The sequence below is a fragment of the Mastomys coucha genome, unplaced genomic scaffold, assembly GCF_008632895.1.
Source record: "Mastomys coucha isolate ucsf_1 unplaced genomic scaffold, UCSF_Mcou_1 pScaffold15, whole genome shotgun sequence".
Lineage (NCBI taxonomy): Eukaryota > Metazoa > Chordata > Mammalia > Rodentia > Muridae > Mastomys > Mastomys coucha.
The window spans coordinates 47,263,794-47,283,749 of NW_022196897.1; the positions used below are offsets into that span (position 1 = coordinate 47,263,794).

Sequence of the window (19,956 nt, forward strand, 5' to 3'; positions counted from 1 at the left end):
GGACATTTCATTCATTCTTAAAAGGGAAACAAATTACCCACGGAAAGAGTTGCAGAGACTAACTATGGAGCAGAGACTGAAGGAGGGACAATCCAGCCTGGTATAGCTGTCTCCTGAGAGGCTCTGACAGTACCTGACTAACACAGATGTAGAGGCTCACAGCCATCCATTGAACTAAGTACAGGGTCCCCAATGAAGGAGTTAGAGAAAGGACCAAAGGAGCTGAAGGGTTTGCAGCCCCTTAGGATGAACAACAATATGAACTAACTAGTACCCTCAGAGCTCTCAGGGACTCAGCCACCAACCATGGACTATACTGGGACAGATTGCCCTGGCAGCATGTGTATAGTAGAGGATTGCAAAGTCGGTCATCAATGGGAGGAGAGGACTTTGGCCCTGTAAAGGTTCTGTGCCTCAGTGTAGGGGAATGCTAGGGCTAATAAGTGAGAGAGGGTAGACGGGCAAGCAGGGGAATGGGAGAGGCAACAGGGGTTTGTTCTTGTTTTTTGTTTGTTTTTGTTTTTGTTTATGTTTTGTTTTGGAGTTAAAACTGGGAAATCATATGGCATGTAAATAAAGAAAATATCTAATTAAAAAAAAGAAAAGAAAAAAAAAACTTTGGGAAAAATGAGAAATGCATTTTGAAGCTCTTTGTAAAGAAAAAAAGAAATTCAGATACATTGAAATTATGTATCTTTTCTCATCATAATGCAATAAAACTTAAATCAATAAAAAGAAAAAAAACTTTAAGAGGAGATCAGGTGCGACCAGGGTGGTACAAGACCGTAGACAAAAATGAAAACTTTCAAAGTTTAAACATCTACTTTGTTTGAGCCATGACAGGGGAGAGAGAGAGAGTAGGGAGAGACAGTGGAGGAGAGAGAGGAAGAAATGGCATACTTAGAATAGCAATGAAGACGGTGAGCGTCATACCCAAGTGTTTGCCATGGAGCATCATTCTACAGGGACCTGTTAAGTAACTCCTACCAGATGGACTCTGTTGTCAGAACTGAAGTACAGCAAGGATGAATGTAGGGCAGAGGACCATGCCACCAGACAGAAATACTGGTAAGGTCAAACAGATTCAGGAAGCCCACCTATTCTCATAATGGAGGATGGTAAACATTTAAATCTACTCCTGACCAGGTTCCTGTCCTAGGAGATGTGACCACGACACCCCATTGAGAGGACTGTGGGGTAGCACCTGAAGTCTTTCCACATCTTAGAGCATCCCTAACACCTCAGACCAAGCCAATAGAAAGCATCTGCCTCTAGATTCCAACTCACCCCAGATGTTTATAAGGTCCTATCCACAAGGAATAAAGTGCATGAGTTATTTCACCAAAGATTGTCTGGGGCACCTGTCTTACTGAGCTGTAACGCTCCAGGGAAGAGGATTCTCTCCCGAAGGTCATTGTACAAATGTGTTTGAGCCTACCTCAGCCACTTCCTGCTTGGTGGCCCGACCTTGGCTCCTAGCTGCCCGTTACATCCCGCTGCCTGCCCCTGGCAGCCCACCTTGCTCCAGCTTCCCCTCGGAGAGCTGCAACTCTTTGGCCACTCTGGCCTGGCCAGAGCCCCTCCGATCCCCACGTATAGCACCCAGTATGCAGACTGGCAGACCAAGTGACTTCTTTAAGGTTACAAGGTTAACAAGAGTGGACCCTAGATTTGAACTCAAGCAGTCTGTTTCCAGGGCAGTGTGGGAAATCCCCATGCTTGAGGATAGCGGCTCAGTATAGTGGCTTATTGTAGCTTTACAGCTTTGAGAATTTTAAAGCTATTTAGTAAACTACAAAACTAAACCTTCCCAGAGTCAGATCTACAGGAAGAGCTGAGGCACTGAAAAGAGCTTGTGGAAATACACACTTATGCACAACTCGGCTTCCGGCCATCTAAATTTTATTTGCTTGTAACACTCAAAGGTAGTTTGTATGATCAGATCTTTTCAAACACAGACTGAATAATGCTCCATGATCACTTGATGAGAGGTGCAGCTGAGCCTGAGCCTAGGGATTTACCTGGCAGAAAGCCATGGGAAGAGCCCTTTTCCATTATTATCACATGGGCTGATGTGGACAAAGGGGAAAGAGTAACATACATCGCAAAGTAATGAGTACAACTCCTATCCCACCAAATGAAGAAGCTTCGTGCCATGGCTTGCATGCATATACAGCAGCAAGAGGCACAAGGGATAGAGAACACATGCCATGGCCCCTGCATGTGTGTGCTGCTGTTTATTCGTTGTTCTGCTTTACACAGCTTGCTCACGATTGACCTGGCTGGCTGAAGCTAGGAGCAAAAAGACTTCAACAGCATGTATTCTGACTACAAAACTGGGGGCAGCTCTGGGCAATGTTTCATAACCTCTCCAACTTCCCACAAAGAATGAGATGTTTAATGCACATGTGCATTAAATTTGGGAGGCGTGTAGGGGACTAAACCCATAGCCTCATAAATACTAGATAAGTTCTCTGTCACTTCACTAAATCTACAATTCTACATTCCCCCACCCCCGAGACAGGGTCTCACTGTGTAGCCCTGGCTAGCCTAAAACTTTCTATGAAGACTAGTTTGCCCTAGAATTCAGAGATCCACCTACTTTTGCTTCCCAAGTGCTGGGAACTAAAGATGACTGGCTGTGACTGGCCAGCTTTAATATTGTTGCTAGGATTTTGTTGTTGTTGCTGTTGTTTTGTTTTGTTTTGAGACAAGTGTATTTGTGTAGCCCTGGTTCTGTAGGCCGGCCTTACTCAGAGAGATCCTCCTGCCTCTGCTTCCTGAGTGCCGGGATTATATTTTAAGAACTCTATGTCTTACCTATTATAATATTTCTAATTTAAGTGATATTTAACCATGATTAGCAGCTATATTCTACCTTCTCTATGTAAAAAGATAATTTTGTTACTATTAATGCTACTCACACTGATAATCATGATCATGAGACACAAAGTCTGTGAAAACTATTTCAAAAATTGTGTTCTATTGTTAAGATCACACAGTCCGGTTTCCATGCTATAGTGAAATATCTTAATGATCACATTATATCAACACAAGACAATATCAGACATCTGAAAAGAGGAAAGTAGAATGACTTTCGAGTCCTATCTTATTTGAATAAGCCAATCTACACAGCACTGGCTTTAAAGTCAGGAGATAAGGATTTTACTGATCAATAATCAGGTAGATATTGTTTGTCATCGAAGCCTATATTTTTCTAGCTCTATAGTCAGGTAGAACTTCTACCTTAGTTCTTCTGGTTTCCATGGTAAATTATGATCAATGCTTGGGGCCGTTGGAAGAAAGATGAACTAACTTTAGAAATAAATGCTAACTTACACTGCTTTCCTAATTTATTCTCACAGAGACTAATACAAATACATGTTTAACTCTTCAGGAGGAAGTCAGGAGACAGAGAGATAAACATGAAAAATACTTCATAGGAGATGTTTAAATTTTATTTGAGACTTATATTAAATGGGGGGAATACCCATCCTAAAAAAACCAATCCAACAAAACAAACCCAACCCTCACACTCATGGTGCTGCTGTTGGCTCTGGGTAGTCAGACACTGGCTTTGGAAATGGAGATCACATGGAATTAATGGAGACAACGAAAGCATTACTTTTGTGTGGTTTCACAGACTCCAGTTCTGAGCATCACCGACACCCTTACACCCAAGCACAGGTGAAGGGCATGCTTGGGTGGGATGTGGTGTTTCTTCACTTCATGGTCTACCCTTTGCTTCTTAAAAAGTATCTTTATAATACAAATGAGAGCATTCTTGTAGTACAATTGGTACCAATTTGGTGGCATTCTTCCATGCCACCTCCTTTAAGTCTCTCAAAGCTAAACTAGAAGGGATGGTACCCCTTCTTCCCTCAGACCTTGTCAGGAAGTGGGTGTCGAGAGGGCTTCATGCAGAACTCACTAATGTCACTCTTGTTTTAACCATGGATTTTACATGTGGTTTTTGTTTTTGTTTTTTGTTTTGTTTTGTTTTGTTTTTGTTTTTTTTTTTTTGGTGTGAGGCATCTGTTTAGCAAGGGCTTCTGCGCTTTATTGAACCAGTGCCCTTTTGTTTTTCTCTATAGGCTATGCAGCTCTGGCTATCTGGAACTCACTATGTAGACCAGGTTGGCCTCGAACTCATAGAGATCTACCTGTCTCTTCATTCTGAGTACTGGGATTAAAGGTATATGCCGCCATGCCCAGCTGAGCCTGTGCCTTCTTATTTTTCTATTTTATCCTTCTCTAGACATGTTCCACCCCCACTTCACCACTGCAACCATGAGCACAATTAATCTTCAATGAATTTAGCATTTAGAATAGTTATTCAATCCGAAGCAAGAGAATAGCTTCTGCTTCCCCAAGCTTCCCACTCCATCTTTTGCCTTAGCATGAACAAGCTTTTGGAGAAATCATACAATCAGAACCATAGGTAGACTTGGCACGATGCTAAGTTATGGCCCCCAGTGAATCACTTTCTGCAGCTGCTTGTCTCTGTCTCTAGTGCCACAGGGCCTTTGAGCTGCTTATGTCTGCTGGGGAAACCTGAATAGGCGGACACAAGCAAACTTTGCAGACTTGGTAAAAGCAGCTGTAAATCTGGTGCTACGTGAAAGTGTGGGGCTCAGCGCTACTCCAGCGCCCTCCTGTCAACTCTGTCCTAAAGCATTGCCAGCCCTTCATCAAACGCTCACCTGGCTCAAGAAAATTCCAGTTGGAAAAGGTCACAGCCTGCTTTACTCCCCCAGCAACGGCCCAACTGTACTCTCCTCTGGAGTTGGTATCTCTCAGGCCGGTCCAGAAGTACTTCCGAAGGGACTTATCGTAGTTCTTCATCATATCATTCAAGAATTCCTGCTCAAACCTACAAAGGACGAACTGGCTCACAGTTTTTGAAATAAAAAGCTCCTCACCCCTGCCTTTTTTCCTTAGGAGACTGTTTAAGCAAAGTCAGTTAAAAGTTTTCTGATGTCACACCTGCTAGTGATGGTCAGGTTGCAGTTCGTGCCGAAAGGAACCTCCTTCTCATAAATCTTGTAGCAGGTTTCTCCATGTCTCTTCCAGCCCTAAATCAGAAGAGGAACCCATCACACAGTTGGAGACTTAATGATAGCCCCTGGCCCTAGACTCTGACAAAATCGTCTAACCTGAGGAAGCAGAGGATACAACTGTCCTTACCTGGCAAGGATAGAGCTCGGTTTCACAGGTCACCTCTACATGACTGAGATGTGGCATCGCGTTCTTTGCCCTTTCTCCCTGACTCACACTATTGCAGCTGTTGGTTGGATTTGTTTTCAGGAAGAGGACTGTCTTGGAAGAAATCTAACTATAGACATTGAAGACAGTAGTCATATTTACGTATTTATAGGTAAGCTTTTTCTTTCCATAAGAACACCAGCATGTTATGACTATCATCCTTCTCAATTTTTCTTAAATGTATGACCCGAAACCAGTACTTTCACTTTCCAAGGTGGAACTGTTTAAGCTTCAGATATCATCTCTAACCACAGAGGGATAATTCTGCTTCGGGAACTCACCGAGGCGGTCTACGTACCTCATCTGGCGGACACAGCCTGTCAGACTGTGTGTCCTTGGCTATCTCTCCCCTTTTCTTGCATACGTATCTGAGTTTCTTTTCACAGGACTGAACTTTCCACTGACCTAACTTTTAAAGAGGAGAAAAAAAATAAATTCTTACCAAACAAATAATTTACCAAACATTTAGAATGAAGTCATGGTAACTATGGGGAGCAGGGAAAGGTGGCGTCTGAGCCTGCTATCTCCACAACACACTGGGCACAAAGTTCCTATTCTTATAAGCTTAGCAAGAAAACAGCCACAGGACATGTAGACAAGGAACTGAAGAGAGAAGTGCCCCTCCTGAAGCTGCCAGGATTCTAGTTGCTTCCCTGTGACCTGTCTGAAGTTCCTTCAGAGCTTAAAATCTTTGGGACACATCAACTCAAGTCTGGTCACATTTCCTCCTCTGCAGAAGGATGATGGGGGTGACGAGAGTTACTGCTCAAGAAGTGTAGGGTCAAAGGTTTCCTTTAACTCTACTCCAGGTTAGCCATCGAAACTCTCTCTTTCAAATATGCCACACAAACTTGATTTTGCTTAATTGGCTAAGTTGCTTTGCTTCTCGAAACTAAATGTTGGTGGCTTGACTGCACCCGGGGTCACTCTTGAATTCAGGCAGGCTGTGTAGCTAGGCCTTCCCTTCACTCTTCACTTTCATTTTGGATGATGTGCCGAGCCATCTTGGCTTTTAAAGTAGGGCACCAAGTGTGACACTTCTAAAACACATCTTTGCAATCGGACACTTCTAAATACGCACACAGTTTGACACTTCCATTTAAAGTCTCTCTAGATGTCTGGGTGACAGTCACCCTGATTACAAGGAAAGACAGCTGCCTATAGGAAAGAGATGCAAACAACACTAGAAGAAGTGTTTAAGTCCTTCTGTGCACGATAGAGCCTATTTTAGGCTCCTAGCCAGAGCATCTCAATGAGTGTTTAGCAAGCGACATCTCAAGAAAAGATAACTTTCTGAACACATCTAACCCAATATATATATATATAATATATATTATAAATATATATAATATATATATTAAAAACCACTTAAAATTTTTTTTAAAATTAAACTATTTTTTAAAAAGATTTATTTATTTTATGTATGTGACTACACTGCAGCTGTAAAGATGGTTGTGAGCCTTCATGTGGTTGTTGGGAATTGAATCTTTTAGAACCTCTGCTTGCTCCGGTTGGCCCTGCTCACTCCAGTCAACTCCTCTGGCTCAGTCTCTGCTTTCTGTGGCCCAGAGTTTTATTTATTATTATACATAAGTACACTGTAAGTACACTGTAGCTGTCTTCAGACACACCAGAAGAGGGTGTCAGATCTCATTATGGGTGGTTGTGAGCCACCATGTGGCTGCTGGGATTTGAACTCAGAACCTTTGGAAGAGCAGTCAGTGTTCTTAATCGCTGAGCCATCTTGCCAGCCACCACCCCCAAACTGAACTATTAAAAATCATTTTCCAGTTAGCCTCAATCATGACTAATTCAAAACTTAATCAGAGCATAAAAAAATGGACTCTTTCAGGCTGGGCCATGGCTACCCACCAACCATCAACCATAAAGGCTGATGGAGACTTGGACCCTTGAAGAAAGCAGTTCATTTGACACAAGAGTTCTAAAGAGCCTGTGTGTCTTTTCTAGACTGCAATGGGTGCTTAGACATCAAGCAGACTGCTTACTCAGTGGTCAACTATCAGGATGACAATCTACAGGATTTTACCTTTTCCTTCTCAGCTTACACACAAATCCCATTCCTAGCACAGTATTAATATTATTACTAGCGCTAACAAAAAAGACTATAAATAAACTATAGGAGGTGTCCTACCTTTCCTAAATAGGAAACACAGTTGGGAGTCTTATTGTAGGGAACACTTGGCTCATTCTCATTCCAATACGTTAGAGTAACTTCCGTTCCGTCCGACCACTGGAACAAAGCAGGGCTGTTTGTGTTCTTAAGGCCTGTCCATATTTCTTCTTTGACATCTAAAAGAAAAGTGTTTTCTTTGTTTGGTGTCCTCTGTTGTATGTTATAATGTGTATGTTATTGACTTTTACATGCTGATAGGTAGTTTTGGGGGCTTTGCGGCATTCTTTAGTCACTTTCTAAGGATGTTGATGAACAGGCAGGGTGGGTCTCCAGGCTTGAATTGTCCCTCATACTGCACACAGAACACACAAGGAGAAGAGCTGCTCTAGAATCTGCCAGCTCAGTGTCCCTCGAATCTGCTGCACGTAAACTCTGCTTTATGGGTATTAGTGACACTCTATAAACACAACCATAGATACTCTAATCAGAAATGGTCCTTGTCCACTGTTGTGCTGAAATGACTACTGTCTTCACAGGGACAGCAATGAGTGCCATGCTGGCACAGAACAGGTGCCTCTACTGCCTGCCTTTAGGAAGAGGGCGGAGTCTAGGATGTCTTTGTTTCTCAGTCCAGTTCCAGATAATCACAAAGGTGAAAGGATCATCCAGTAGGTTTTTAAAAGAACTTAAAGAAGATTTGGTATAATTTTAGGCAGAAGGTGAGTGTTTGATTAACTAGTGGCCACCGGACAGAGGCAGCTATTTAAACTGTAATGCAGAGAAATGAAGATGAAACAAAAGTGGTACTTCAGTTCCTCACTTTTCCTTAACTACCCTTCAGGAGCTCAAAAGCCACATGGTAACTACAGCACTGGACAAGGTGGGGCCTGGGACACACCCATTTCCACTGGGCAGGCTGAAAGCCTCTCACTTTCACTGAAAATAGGGAGACTTGAGATGTTTTAAACCCTAAAACAAGGAGTTAAAAACAGAACAAAAACTCACCCCCACTATGGAGTTTTGTGACAACCACTTCCACATCTGCCAAGGAGTGAATGCTGATGAGGTCTCCGCCAAAGGCTTTGCATTTCAAACGTGCTGCATCCCAGGAACCACTTTCATTTGACAGAAGATAGCAAAACCCATTATTTGGCAGCCAGCCCACATCACAGTGGGTATCTGAGTATGTCCAAACATCTGGGGTGGAGAGGGAGGGAAATCAGCGATTTATATTTCAGTAAAGACAGATCCATTTTGAATCAACAGCCCTGCAAATGTCTCTTCCTTGAGTCACAAGCTTCTGGAAAACTGGGAGATGTGATGTCGGCTATCAGAGTGACGTGAATTTTATGTTGTGCTTACTATGTATCTGGCATTATAAGAACTTCTGAGGAGATTCAGGTAAGAAATGTCCCTATTCTGAGACACAAATGGTATGTGGCTGGACAAGACTACTTAAGGGGCATAGACACGGTTGGGGAAGGGAATGACTTTAGTCGTAGTAACTAGAAGACAGGTGTGGAGTGGGCCAGATGCTGACAACCTTTTCCAGGTCTGAGATGTAGAAGGTCACCCCTACTCACATCTCTGAGATTAGGAAAATGCAAGCCTTCTTTTCTCGAGTAACTGGCTTAGTAAGTAGATGCATATTAATACTTACTGTTAAATAAAGGACAGGTAGAGATTTAAGGAGCGGGACCTGGCCTTTTTTGGGGGAGGGGAAGGACAGAATGGCTTCTTTAGACACCTTCATCTGTTCTGAAAGATCAGGGAGTCTCAGACCATGATGAAGTACATAAGGGAAGTCTAACCCTTCAGAGACAAAGGGCTATTACTCTTGTTAGCAAAACCAGAAAGCAGTTTTGTTATTCTACTTATCCAGTTCTTCTTGGAACATTTATTTTTTACAAGCAAACACAGTCATCTTAAAAAATGTAGAGTTTTTTTTTCAAGATAATAACTCAATTAACTTAGGCTCTAAATGACATTCATTATTACTATGGGATATTTCAATTATTGGAAGGAACAGAGAGAAAACCCATATGTAAATGAACTCAAGCAATCATCCACACATTCTAGCCTTTATCTCCACAAAAACGTATCTTCACAAAGTTGCAATGATAGGTTGGCATATCATTTTGTTCTGCTCTTTGAATTTTCTTGCCAGCACAGTTGTAATAGGCACATATTATGGAAACGCCATGATTTATTTAATCATGGCAACTTCAAGATATTTATTTATTCTATCATCAGTTCTCGTACATTCTCCCTTGTGCAGCATCTCTATTATGCTTTCTTATGTATGGGCTATATTTGGTAGCTTGGAAGACAAATGTTCATTTCTTATTATCATAAGACATTTCCCTACATTATTCTATGCAACTAGCTTTTTTGTTGTTGTTTTTGTTTTGTTTGGTTTTTCAAGGCAACTAGTTTTTAAATTGCTCTATATTCCTTTTTGGATAAGAATTCAGTGCTAGGGAGATGGTCCAATGGATAAGAGCTCATGCTCTGTAAGTATAGGGACCTAAGAATCTGAGTTCTAATCCCCAACACCTTTATAAAATCTGGGCATGGATATGTAGACATATATGTATCCTAACATTTGAGAACGAGAAAGTAGGATCATGTGTGTGTGTCCGTGTCCAAAGGACAATCTAAGGTTTCATCCTCAGGAATGTTATCAGTCTCCTTTGAGGAAGTGAGCTAGAGTCATTAACCCAAAGCTTATCAATTAAGGTAGACTATCTGGATAGTCAACCCTAAAGATTCTCCTGCTCTGCCCATCTCCCACCTCTAGCACTGGAATTACAAACATACACAACCATGGCATTTTAGCATGGGTTCTGGGGATAAAAAACAACCAAACAACCAAACAAGCAACCATTGGCAGTATTCAGTGAAGGAAAGGAAAGCAGGTATCTAGCATGCATTTACTTGAGTTCACAAAACTCTGGCCTTATTTGTACACATGAGAAAGTGAGGGTCACACCTGGGAGTTCTACCGTGTTGTTCAGTGGCTTCTTGCAGATGTAAGGCTGCTGAAATTCACAGGAAACACTTTGCCACAGCCCGGACTCTGTGTCCATTCTTGCACAGCTTGACCCACCGATCACAGATGCAACAGGCGTGTCTTAAAAGACAGATTTCCAAGGAGGTAGAAGGAGGTTAGGAGAATAGAGTGGACTTAAAATTACTCAAGTTCATAATTTTCTGTCTCTATGGAGGCTCACGGTATGGTTAAAACTTTCAACTAAGCTGAAAAGTTATAGGCCGCAGTGAGCAACAACATGCTCATTTGTTGTCTTCTGAAATCCAAGATGGAGGGGGAACATTCTGATCCACGAGAACTAACTCACAGCTGGAAAACAAAACTGTCTCTGCTTTACAGCTACTTCCACCACCACCACCACCACCACCACCACCACACACACACACACACACACACACACACACACACACACACACACTTGTGGCCAGAGCCCCTTAGTGTATATTAAATTTACTCTAAGGCAAATATTTACAACCAGACAGAGATATTAATGTGTGGTTCTGCCTTGAAGACCTTAAATATCAATTTAAGGACTGGGACTGTAGAGCGCTTGCCTAGCATTGTCTGTTTTTGACTCAATACAGTATCACTTTGTTTACAAATAAAAATGCCTAGTTAACGACAACATCATGGCTGTTTTATAATATTCAATTCACTTCTCTTCTATGTAGGTATAACACTGTTATTTATGTTTCCATTCAGGTTTTGCCTTTATCAGATTTTAGGTTCTGAAGGTTCCTTATCTTTTCTTTGTAGAAAGCTTCTGGCTAAACAGGATGTTATTTTTGTTGATGTATTTATTTGTGTAATAAACTACATCTGTTGTGTTCCTAGTGTTTAGGTGCTATCATGTGGAAGAAAGGGATTTTTCTTCATTAAGGGCAAGCTGAAGACTAAGGACAATATTGGGAGTCAAGATCCAATGGGATGTAGAATGATTCCTGGCCATGCTGTAGGGTTCATTCTGTTTTTACTTTTAAAATGCAGGGATGCACTAAAGCCCAGGAGCAAATGCTCCATTGTCCCAAGGCATGGCTAACTTGGCTAAAATAACACCACAGTTAAGAATGTCTGAAAAAAATTCTGAGGATGCAAGCATGAGATCTGACTATACGTGAAACTTATAAGCTCTGCATGAGTAAAAAGCTCCTAGCGTTTGAAGCTTTTACTCTGTATACATTGTTGAGGAAGAGTATTTACCTGGATCCCAGTTGAGAAATTTGAGTGGCTTGAAGTCTGACCATTCCCAACCTCTAGCAGAATAGAGCTGATTCAGTCCAAGCCAAACAATTCTAGCAATGTCCTCTTTCCCTGTAGGAATTATATAATTTGTTAATTGAAAGTATATCTTTTATACAATATATTCTGGTTATGGTTTTTCCTCCCCTAACTCCTCCCAGATCCTCCCCACATCCCCACCCACCCAAGTTCACAAAAACAAGCATCTAAAATAATAATGATGAAAAAAATCAAGATGAAGAAACCAGAATAAGACAAAACAAGAAACAGAAGATAAAGAGCACAAGAAACATGCGAGTACTCATGTACACACACACATGCATATACATACATATATGTGGAGACACATGGAATTACATAATTCTTAACAATGGCAAAATTATGTAAATCAATCTAGGTTTTTGTTGATAGTCAAAAAATAGAAGGTCTCAACTGAACCAGGAATCTCACTATGGGGACTGTCTGGACAACAGAGGCAGGTTATGTTAAGAAACAACAAAATTTTTTTGAGAAGGCCACAGTCTGATAAATTTGTTCAATTCCACTTTCCAAATGTCCAGTTATCCTTCCTCTTGGGTAAAAGAATTTTGTGAGTGGTGGTTTCACTATGTATTTTCAATCCTTACTTAGAAGGCTTACTGAAACGCAGTTTCCATCCTGTGCCTAGATTTTGAGATCTGATTGTATCCCAAACTGACAGGTCAAAGCCATAAAGCCTATATTATCTGCCAGGCCTATGAATATAAAAAGCAAAACCATAAAGTATTTACCTCATAGAAAGTTCACTTTAGTAGAGGGCAACAGCTGGGGACTCCCCAAACAGAAAAGCATTTCTGGCTTAGAAATGTGTATGGGAACTGTTTCATGACTCTATTATGTTGTGTGTTTAGACTAGATATGAGAGTTTTACACACACACCCACACCCACACCCACACACACACACACACACACACACACCAGTTGTCAGGAAGACACATCATACAATCTTATTATTTCATAACCAAAACTATCAGGAGAAGAAGGGAAGGGGAGAGGAAAGTGTGAATAATTTCAATAGTGAGACTAGCTGCCCATATGCCACCTGATGTGGATATACAATATGGATGTGCCCATGCTTGTATGGGTCTGAACATACTGGAGAAAGAACATAAAGAATATAAAAATGATTGTAAAGATTTCTACTGTGGGGATTTGAATATGTTTGACCCCCATAGACTCATGTGTTTGAATGCTTGGCCCACAGGGAGTGGCACTATTAGGAGGCATGGCCTTGTTGGAGTAGGTGTGGCCTTGTTGGAGTACTGTGTGACTGTGGGGGTGGGCTTCGGGGTTTCCTGTGCTTAAGCTCTACCCAGTGTGGAAGAGAGCCTCTTCTTGGCTGCCTCCAGATCAAGATGTAGAACTCTTGGCTCCTCTCTGGCACCATGTCTGCCTGGATGCTGCCATGCTTCCCACCATGATGATAATGGACTGAACCTGTTAAGCTGTAAGCCAGCCCCAATGAAAATTCTTTTTTTTTTAATGAGTTGCCTTGGTCATGATGTCTCTTCACAGCAGTAAAACCCTAACTAAGACATTTACCATCATCTAGGAGGTCAAGACTGGAAAGAAAGACTTTATCAAGACCATGAAGGAAGAATTTGAAAAATTAATTGAAGGCCAGGTAGAAGAGACAAGAGCAATTGATGAAGTGGGCTATGAATAACAAAGGGATGCTGGTAAACATTAAGACGGAGATCTTTATAAATTTGTTGGGTATTTTCAGCTGAAAATGACTTAACAGTTTCCTAATTACTCCCTGGGGAATATGTAAATATTATTACAGCATATCCCTATCTATCTCCCTCTAAAGTGTGTATGTGTTACAGACTATAAAGATTACACAGAGAAAAACCATATTCAGACTATGGGGACTTTTCAAGAGCAACTCTGACTATACAGAATCTTTGCCGCCCTGATGACTCTAGAAGCCAAGCGTGTAGAGCAGGCCTTTTGGGGACTTGCAAAGGAGCTTTGTTAAGAAAGAAGGAGGCAGGCTCCCAGGGCCCAGAAATAAACATATCTTCAATGGTGGATGTTTACACAGGGTCTCAGCAAATGAAAAGAGTCAGTGTAGTGATCGGGATGGAAGCATGGGAGGATGGCTGGTAAGACACAAAGGTCTTGGGGGAAAGGAGGAACTTTTGGTGGAGCTGGAGGGACCACAGTCTAGGTACAGACAGAAGTATGGGGGTGAGAAAGGATTCTCACCTTTCTTAAGGAAGCAGATGACAAAGATGCTTTATTAAGTAAAGAGAGGGCAGGTGCTTGTGTGGAAGCCTTGAGGAGGTTGGGCAAGAACCTATGGATTCTTCCTTCTCCTTTACCCCACAAGCTCCTGCAACAGCTGCCAGCATCCTTACAGAGCATACTTGAAGATGAAATCTAAGGCATGGTTCCCCTTGTTAGTAAAAGCAGTTGGTTTTCCAGTATTCCAAAAGAAGTCCTGGCAACTAAGAAGTGTTTCTGGTGCTCCAGACTTAACCATGCCGCCTGGTATTTCAAATGCTGTTTGTTTTCATTCACCTTCCTGCCGTGGTTCAAGCAGGATACTAAGAGTGTCTTCCTATCCACTCCAGATTCAACCACATCCCTCCTACGAAGGTTTTTCAGATAGCCCCCGTCCCCCGCCCCCAAGATGTAATGACTGCTGTATAACCCTGGTGCTTACCTGCAGGTGGCAAGGACAGACTTACATAATGTGATCTTTTGAACTAAAGTCCCTGATTCGTCTCCTTACTGTCTTTTGAGTTTGTACTGATGTCACTGGAATTATAAAATTTACGTTTTCTACCATGCTGGCAACCCAATGGATATAAATGAGAAATGGGTACGTTCTAAGTGTACTTGTCAGGTAGACGCGAAGGGCAGAAACAGTTTATGTGGGCCACCCGTCAAAACTGTCTTATAGATGATCACAGCAGAGAGCCTCGGACTAAAGGAGCAGGCAAGTCCTTCTTTCTGTTTCCTTCTTTTATCTGTTTTTAACTGGCATGTAGTAACCGTGTGTATCTGTGGGTCTCAGTGTGAAACTTTGATTGTATAATGACCTGGTCAGGGAAATGGTCACACTTGGCACTTTAAACACTTATCTTTTCTTTGTGATAAGAGCCGTCCAAATCCTCTCGTTATTTTGAAATATTCAGTGAATGATCGTCAACTACAGTCACCACAATGTGCAAGGGTGTAGATGTTACTTTGTACCCACTGACCAACCTCTCCGTGCCCCTCTCTTCCCTTCCCACTCCTCTCAGCAATTAGGAGATCAGGAGGAGTTTAGATCCCATGTATGACTGACAGCTTGTGGTGTTCTTTCGGTGCCTCTCCTTATTTTAACTAACATAAAGTCTGAACTGTCACAAATGCTAGGATTTCTTTCATCATGTATATGCCAGTTTTTCTTTATCTCATTGGGTAGTAAAAATCCTTGTGGACTGCTGTTGGTTGTTTACATTGGTCACTGTGAGTAGAGCTGCTGTCAGTGTGGAAGATGGGGAATCTCCTTGGCATGCTCTTTTCCTTCCTAGGCTGTGTACCTAGCACAGGAGCTGCCCGGTACTCCTTTAATATTCTGAGGAGCCTTATACTGACTTCCACAATGATTGGACCACTTTAAGTTTTCCTGACTGAATGTAAGCATTCTCCTTTCTTCTTGTCCTCATTTGCATTTATAATTATTATTTTTAATAGCCACTTTAATAGTAAAGAAGCAATATCTTACTGTGACATTAGTTTGTATTTATCTAGTGGTTAGTTATTTTGAGCATTCAAAACTCTATCCTAACTGTTGGCTAGTTTTGTGGGTTTTTACAACTGTCTATTTAGGCCTACAGCTCTTGTTTGGTCAAATTTTGCTATTGAGTTATTTGAGTTCCTTACAAATTCTGAATATTAACCCCATGCCAGATACATACTGTGCAAATATTTCCCTGAGACACATTTGGCTGCCCTCGAGACCTCTGTTCAGGTCTAACGGCATACTTCTCTTCCTCCTTCCACAGTGAGCCATGACAAACCTGCTAACTTATGCCTAGATTGTGCCACACCAGAAAGGCCGTATTCACCCTACCCTGCAACCGCCCTCACCTGGAACTGCCTAGCTTCGGGGTGCAGGTCAAGTAGCTCAAGGTGGAGAAATTCTCAGGGTGAAGGCAAATTAGGAAATGTTCCTGCCCCAGGGCGTGTGGGGTCTTCTTCGGAGTTTTAGGGGGAACCACAGCTGGTTGTAGGCCCTGACAAAGCCAGTTACAAATGATGAGTCCAAAGAATCCAAATCTATCATCCCATCTATGTATTGACAACAACAATAAAACTCAAAAGAATTAGCCATGTACATGCAAGACAGGCAGAAAGCAATAAGAAAACCCTTTAGGATTACGAGGGACTCACAAAAGGGGTCACATCTTCATCTGTTTCTGGAAATAGATTCCCAGTGTCAATCGATCACTGATTGTTAAAAATCAAAGGCTTTGGGGGAATGATATTTTCATTATATACATAATATATACTATATATAACTAAATACATACTATATTATATATAGTATATATGTATGTGTATATGAATATATATATGTATGTATATAATACTAAATTTCCACTACTCTGAAGACAAAACAAGACCAAACAAAATCCACTCTGCATATCCTTGCTATTCAATTACTGTAGGACTTCTTTTTTAAAATGACTTCTTTTATTTTTTGCGATTATAGTACATTGACATCATTTCCCCCTTCCCTTTCCTCTCTCCACACCGCCTCATACACCTTTCCCTGCTCTCTTGTAAATTCACAGCCTCTCTTTTCATTGGTTGTTGTCATAGGCATATATGTATATGCTATGTATATGCACCTAAATACAAAAGTACACCCTGCTCAGTCTGTATAATGTTACTTGTATGCATGCTCTCAGGGGTGGCCATTTGGTCCTGGATAACCAATTAGTGTGTTCTTCCTTGGGGAGGACTGTTCCTCCTACCCTCAAGATTCTTTAGTTGCCTATAATTCTTTGTGTAGGGTTGAGGCCTTGTGTGCTTTCCCTGTCCATTTAAGCATGCCTTTAACTCTCCTTCCAGGGGCGGAGGCTCCGCTCCGTGGTTAAGGGTACACGTTGCTCTTGCAGATGACCTGTATTCAGTTTCCAGCACTCACAGCAGTCTGTAACTCTAGTTCCAAAGGATCTGATGCCCTTTAACGGTTTCCTTTCGTACCAACACACATGAAAATGCACACATTCACAGGCACGCACATGTGTGCATACACATGATATTTTAAAAACATTAAAAGAAACTCCTAAACCTCTCCTTGCCCCTGCGCCTTCCACTCCCAAATGAAGACTTTTCACTGAGGTCAGCTAGCATGATTCACTACCACCTCTGCCTTCCTCGAATTCTCTGTTTTGTGGTGTCCAGGGGTTTAGTGTTCGCCTCCTCTTCTCCATTCTGTCCATCTAGGGCACTAACTGCATCTTGTACTCCAACTTGCTTTCTAAACAGCAGTTTCCCCTCTAGTTTCTATCGTGACGTGCATTTCAACACATGGAATATGCTTACGTTCAACTCCCCAACCTCCTTTTCTTTTCATATAGGCTCAATGCTAAGGTTTAGATTTTAAGAGGCCAGAAAGGACATTATCAAAAGAGCATGCCTGGCTATCCGGTGTAGAAGAAGAACGCATCCTTACAGCGCAGCTGGTCTGCTGTACCACATGCAAGTTAAACCTACCTGTAATGTAGGCTAATTCCGTGGCACTGTGGATACTCAGTAAGTCAGCTCCTTGGTTCTGACAGGAAACATAAGCTTCTTTCCAAGACACAACTTCCTGATTATTAAATTGGTAGCAACTTCCAGTCTGCTCATTCTTTTCCCAGTTACCTTCACAGCCATTTTCTGTTGATAAAGAGATAATTTAGCGATTGTAAAATAAGGACATAGTGTTTTCTGTTACTTGGAGTGCTTACAAGATCGCAATTCAATTTACATTCTCTTGGGGCACGCCAAAACGGAGGCCGTCACTGCATGGAGCATGTTTTGATCCCTTCGTTATTCACTGAAATGGAAGTCAGAGCATACCAAATGACTCAAGTGGGCTAACTCTCCCACTTTCCTCTATGTCCTGCCAGCTACAACGCCATGTTTGTACCAGTGTTCCTTCACGCTCTTTGCCTGAAGATGGTAGTCTCAATACATACAGGCGTGGAACACTGGATCAATGGAAAACAAGCTCACTTGAACTTGGCAAAGATGGATTGTCTCCAGCTTGCTGAGAAAGCGCCGTATGCTTAGAGATGCTGTTAAAATGGCTAAGATGCAGAGCAAAGTGACTTCTTTATTTTGGAAACTGAGCCCAAATTTCTCCTTAATATTTGAATAGATGACCGACTACATGAATAGAATTAACGATGTAGAACTCACATTACATATTCACAACTAGGCACAAAAACATGAGTGTACAATACAGAAGGCCCATAGTGTATTCTCGGTGTGTGTGTGTGTGTGTGTGTGTGTGTGTGTGGTATGTACGCTGATGTTTGTGCTGGCAGGTGCCTGTGCTGGTGTGTGTATGTGCAAGCAGAGACAGAAGGTCCTCAGACCAGCACCGTTACAATGACCTGGGGTCTTGAGAGACTACAGATGCTCAGGTTCCACCTCAAATCCACTGAATCAGAACCTTTGGAGGTGTCCCTCTGTGCTAACAAACACTCCCACTGGTATTGATGCACCCTGATGTATGGAATTGCTGACCCTGTCTAACTTCTTCAACTTGGTTCTCTAAGGGGGGACCAGCAGACAATACCACCAGGCTGCTTTTTCTCTGGGCAGGAATGTAGAGCCATTTGAGACAAAGGTTTCACAGCCAGGTTTCTGGGACCTTCAAGAGCTTATGCAACTATGTGGTCCACCTGGGCCCCACTGTGCTTTTCTCTAATTGTTATGGGATCTGAATGGCTACAATAGATGTTGAAGGCTTAGAACAGTGCCTGACATTGAGAGAGGGGTACTGATAGTCTTATGTCAACTTGACACATGATAGATTCATCGTTTTGGGGCGGGGGACCTCAATTGAGAAACGCTGCTGTAAGATCTGCCATAAGACAGAGCTGTAAGGCATTGTCTTACTTAGTGACTGATGGGGGAGGGCCCAGTCTATGTGGGTGGTGCTATGCTGGGCTGGTGGTCTTGGGTTCTATAAGAGAGCAGACTGAGCAGGCCATAGGGAGCAAGCCAGTAAGTAGACCACTCTCCGACTTCTGTATCAGCTCCTGCCTCCAGGTTCCTGCCAAAGATATGCGTCTCTTTCTCTCCCAGCCTTGGCCTCAGGGCACAGATATACTTTATGTAGTCACAATCCTAAATGTGGCTCCTCAGCCCATCTGGACCTGTTGCTCTTGTCTGCTTCAGGAAACTCACAAAGGCGATTTCCTTCTAATCAAGCTCCAGTGTCTCACGCCCCACTTCCTCCTGAAGCTGCCACTTGCCACCTGCTGCGTGTGCCCTTTCCACTTTTCCCTGCTGTAGCTGAGCTTCCCCAATGCCCTCTGGCAATCCCACAAACGGTCCTGCTTCTCCTCTTGACCAGCTCCTGAAGGCAAATTCAAAGCTGTACCCAGCTTCTTCCCCTTCCTGCAAGCGCACATTCCTGATCTAGGATGATATCTGCTGCAGACTTATCAAGTCCTCTTCAATTCCCCCTTCCGCCTTTGCCTCCTATCAATGCTACTCTCTTCTTGTTATTAAAGAGTTCACCGGCCCATACATACCTGGCTGTAGGCAGATGCCCCACTTTTGATCATATTCATAACTTAGGGTAGTGGCACACCACGGCCCACTGTGATCTTTATCATGAATGCATTCATGGTACCACGTCTCACCAATCAAGAAAGGGAATTCACAAGGCCTCCCGTAGGAATTCCCATCTCTGGTGTATATCTCTGTGGGATGGGGAGGAAGAACAGGAGAGTTCAGAGCTTAACAACCATTTCAGGGTAGCTAATTTCTAAAACGTTTAAAGGAAGAGTGTGGGTTTCACTTATGAGCCTACAAAATCTGAGCGGGCTACGGATTTTGTAAAGAAAGAGCACAGAGACGGACTGCTCTGGTCTGTACTTTGAATGCTGGAGTCTCCTGCAGGCTTAGTTTCTGCTTTTCGAACTGGGACTATTAGTGCTTAACTCAAGGGTTGTCCCCTGTGTATTTTAGCAAAAATGTAAGGTTTCTTTTCTGTGATGT

At 42.4% G+C, this 19,956-nt stretch overlaps 1 protein-coding gene across 1 annotated transcript in view; it reads right to left on the minus strand.

Annotated features, from left to right (window-relative positions):
• The window catches only part of Ly75 (lymphocyte antigen 75), a 93,609-nt gene that overhangs the window by 58,717 nt on the left and 14,936 nt on the right, over positions 1 to 19,956 (minus strand). The window contains exons 3-11 of the mRNA XM_031370368.1: positions 19,488 to 19,658; positions 17,452 to 17,616; positions 11,652 to 11,762; positions 10,392 to 10,532; positions 8,405 to 8,596; positions 7,418 to 7,575; positions 5,564 to 5,674; positions 4,987 to 5,075; positions 4,704 to 4,873 (exon numbers count right to left, since the gene is read on the minus strand). Of these exons, the coding sequence (XP_031226228.1) occupies positions 4,704 to 4,873; positions 4,987 to 5,075; positions 5,564 to 5,674; positions 7,418 to 7,575; positions 8,405 to 8,596; positions 10,392 to 10,532; positions 11,652 to 11,762; positions 17,452 to 17,616; positions 19,488 to 19,658 (1,308 nt within the window). The remainder of the gene's footprint in view (positions 1 to 4,703; positions 4,874 to 4,986; positions 5,076 to 5,563; positions 5,675 to 7,417; positions 7,576 to 8,404; positions 8,597 to 10,391; positions 10,533 to 11,651; positions 11,763 to 17,451; positions 17,617 to 19,487; positions 19,659 to 19,956) is intronic.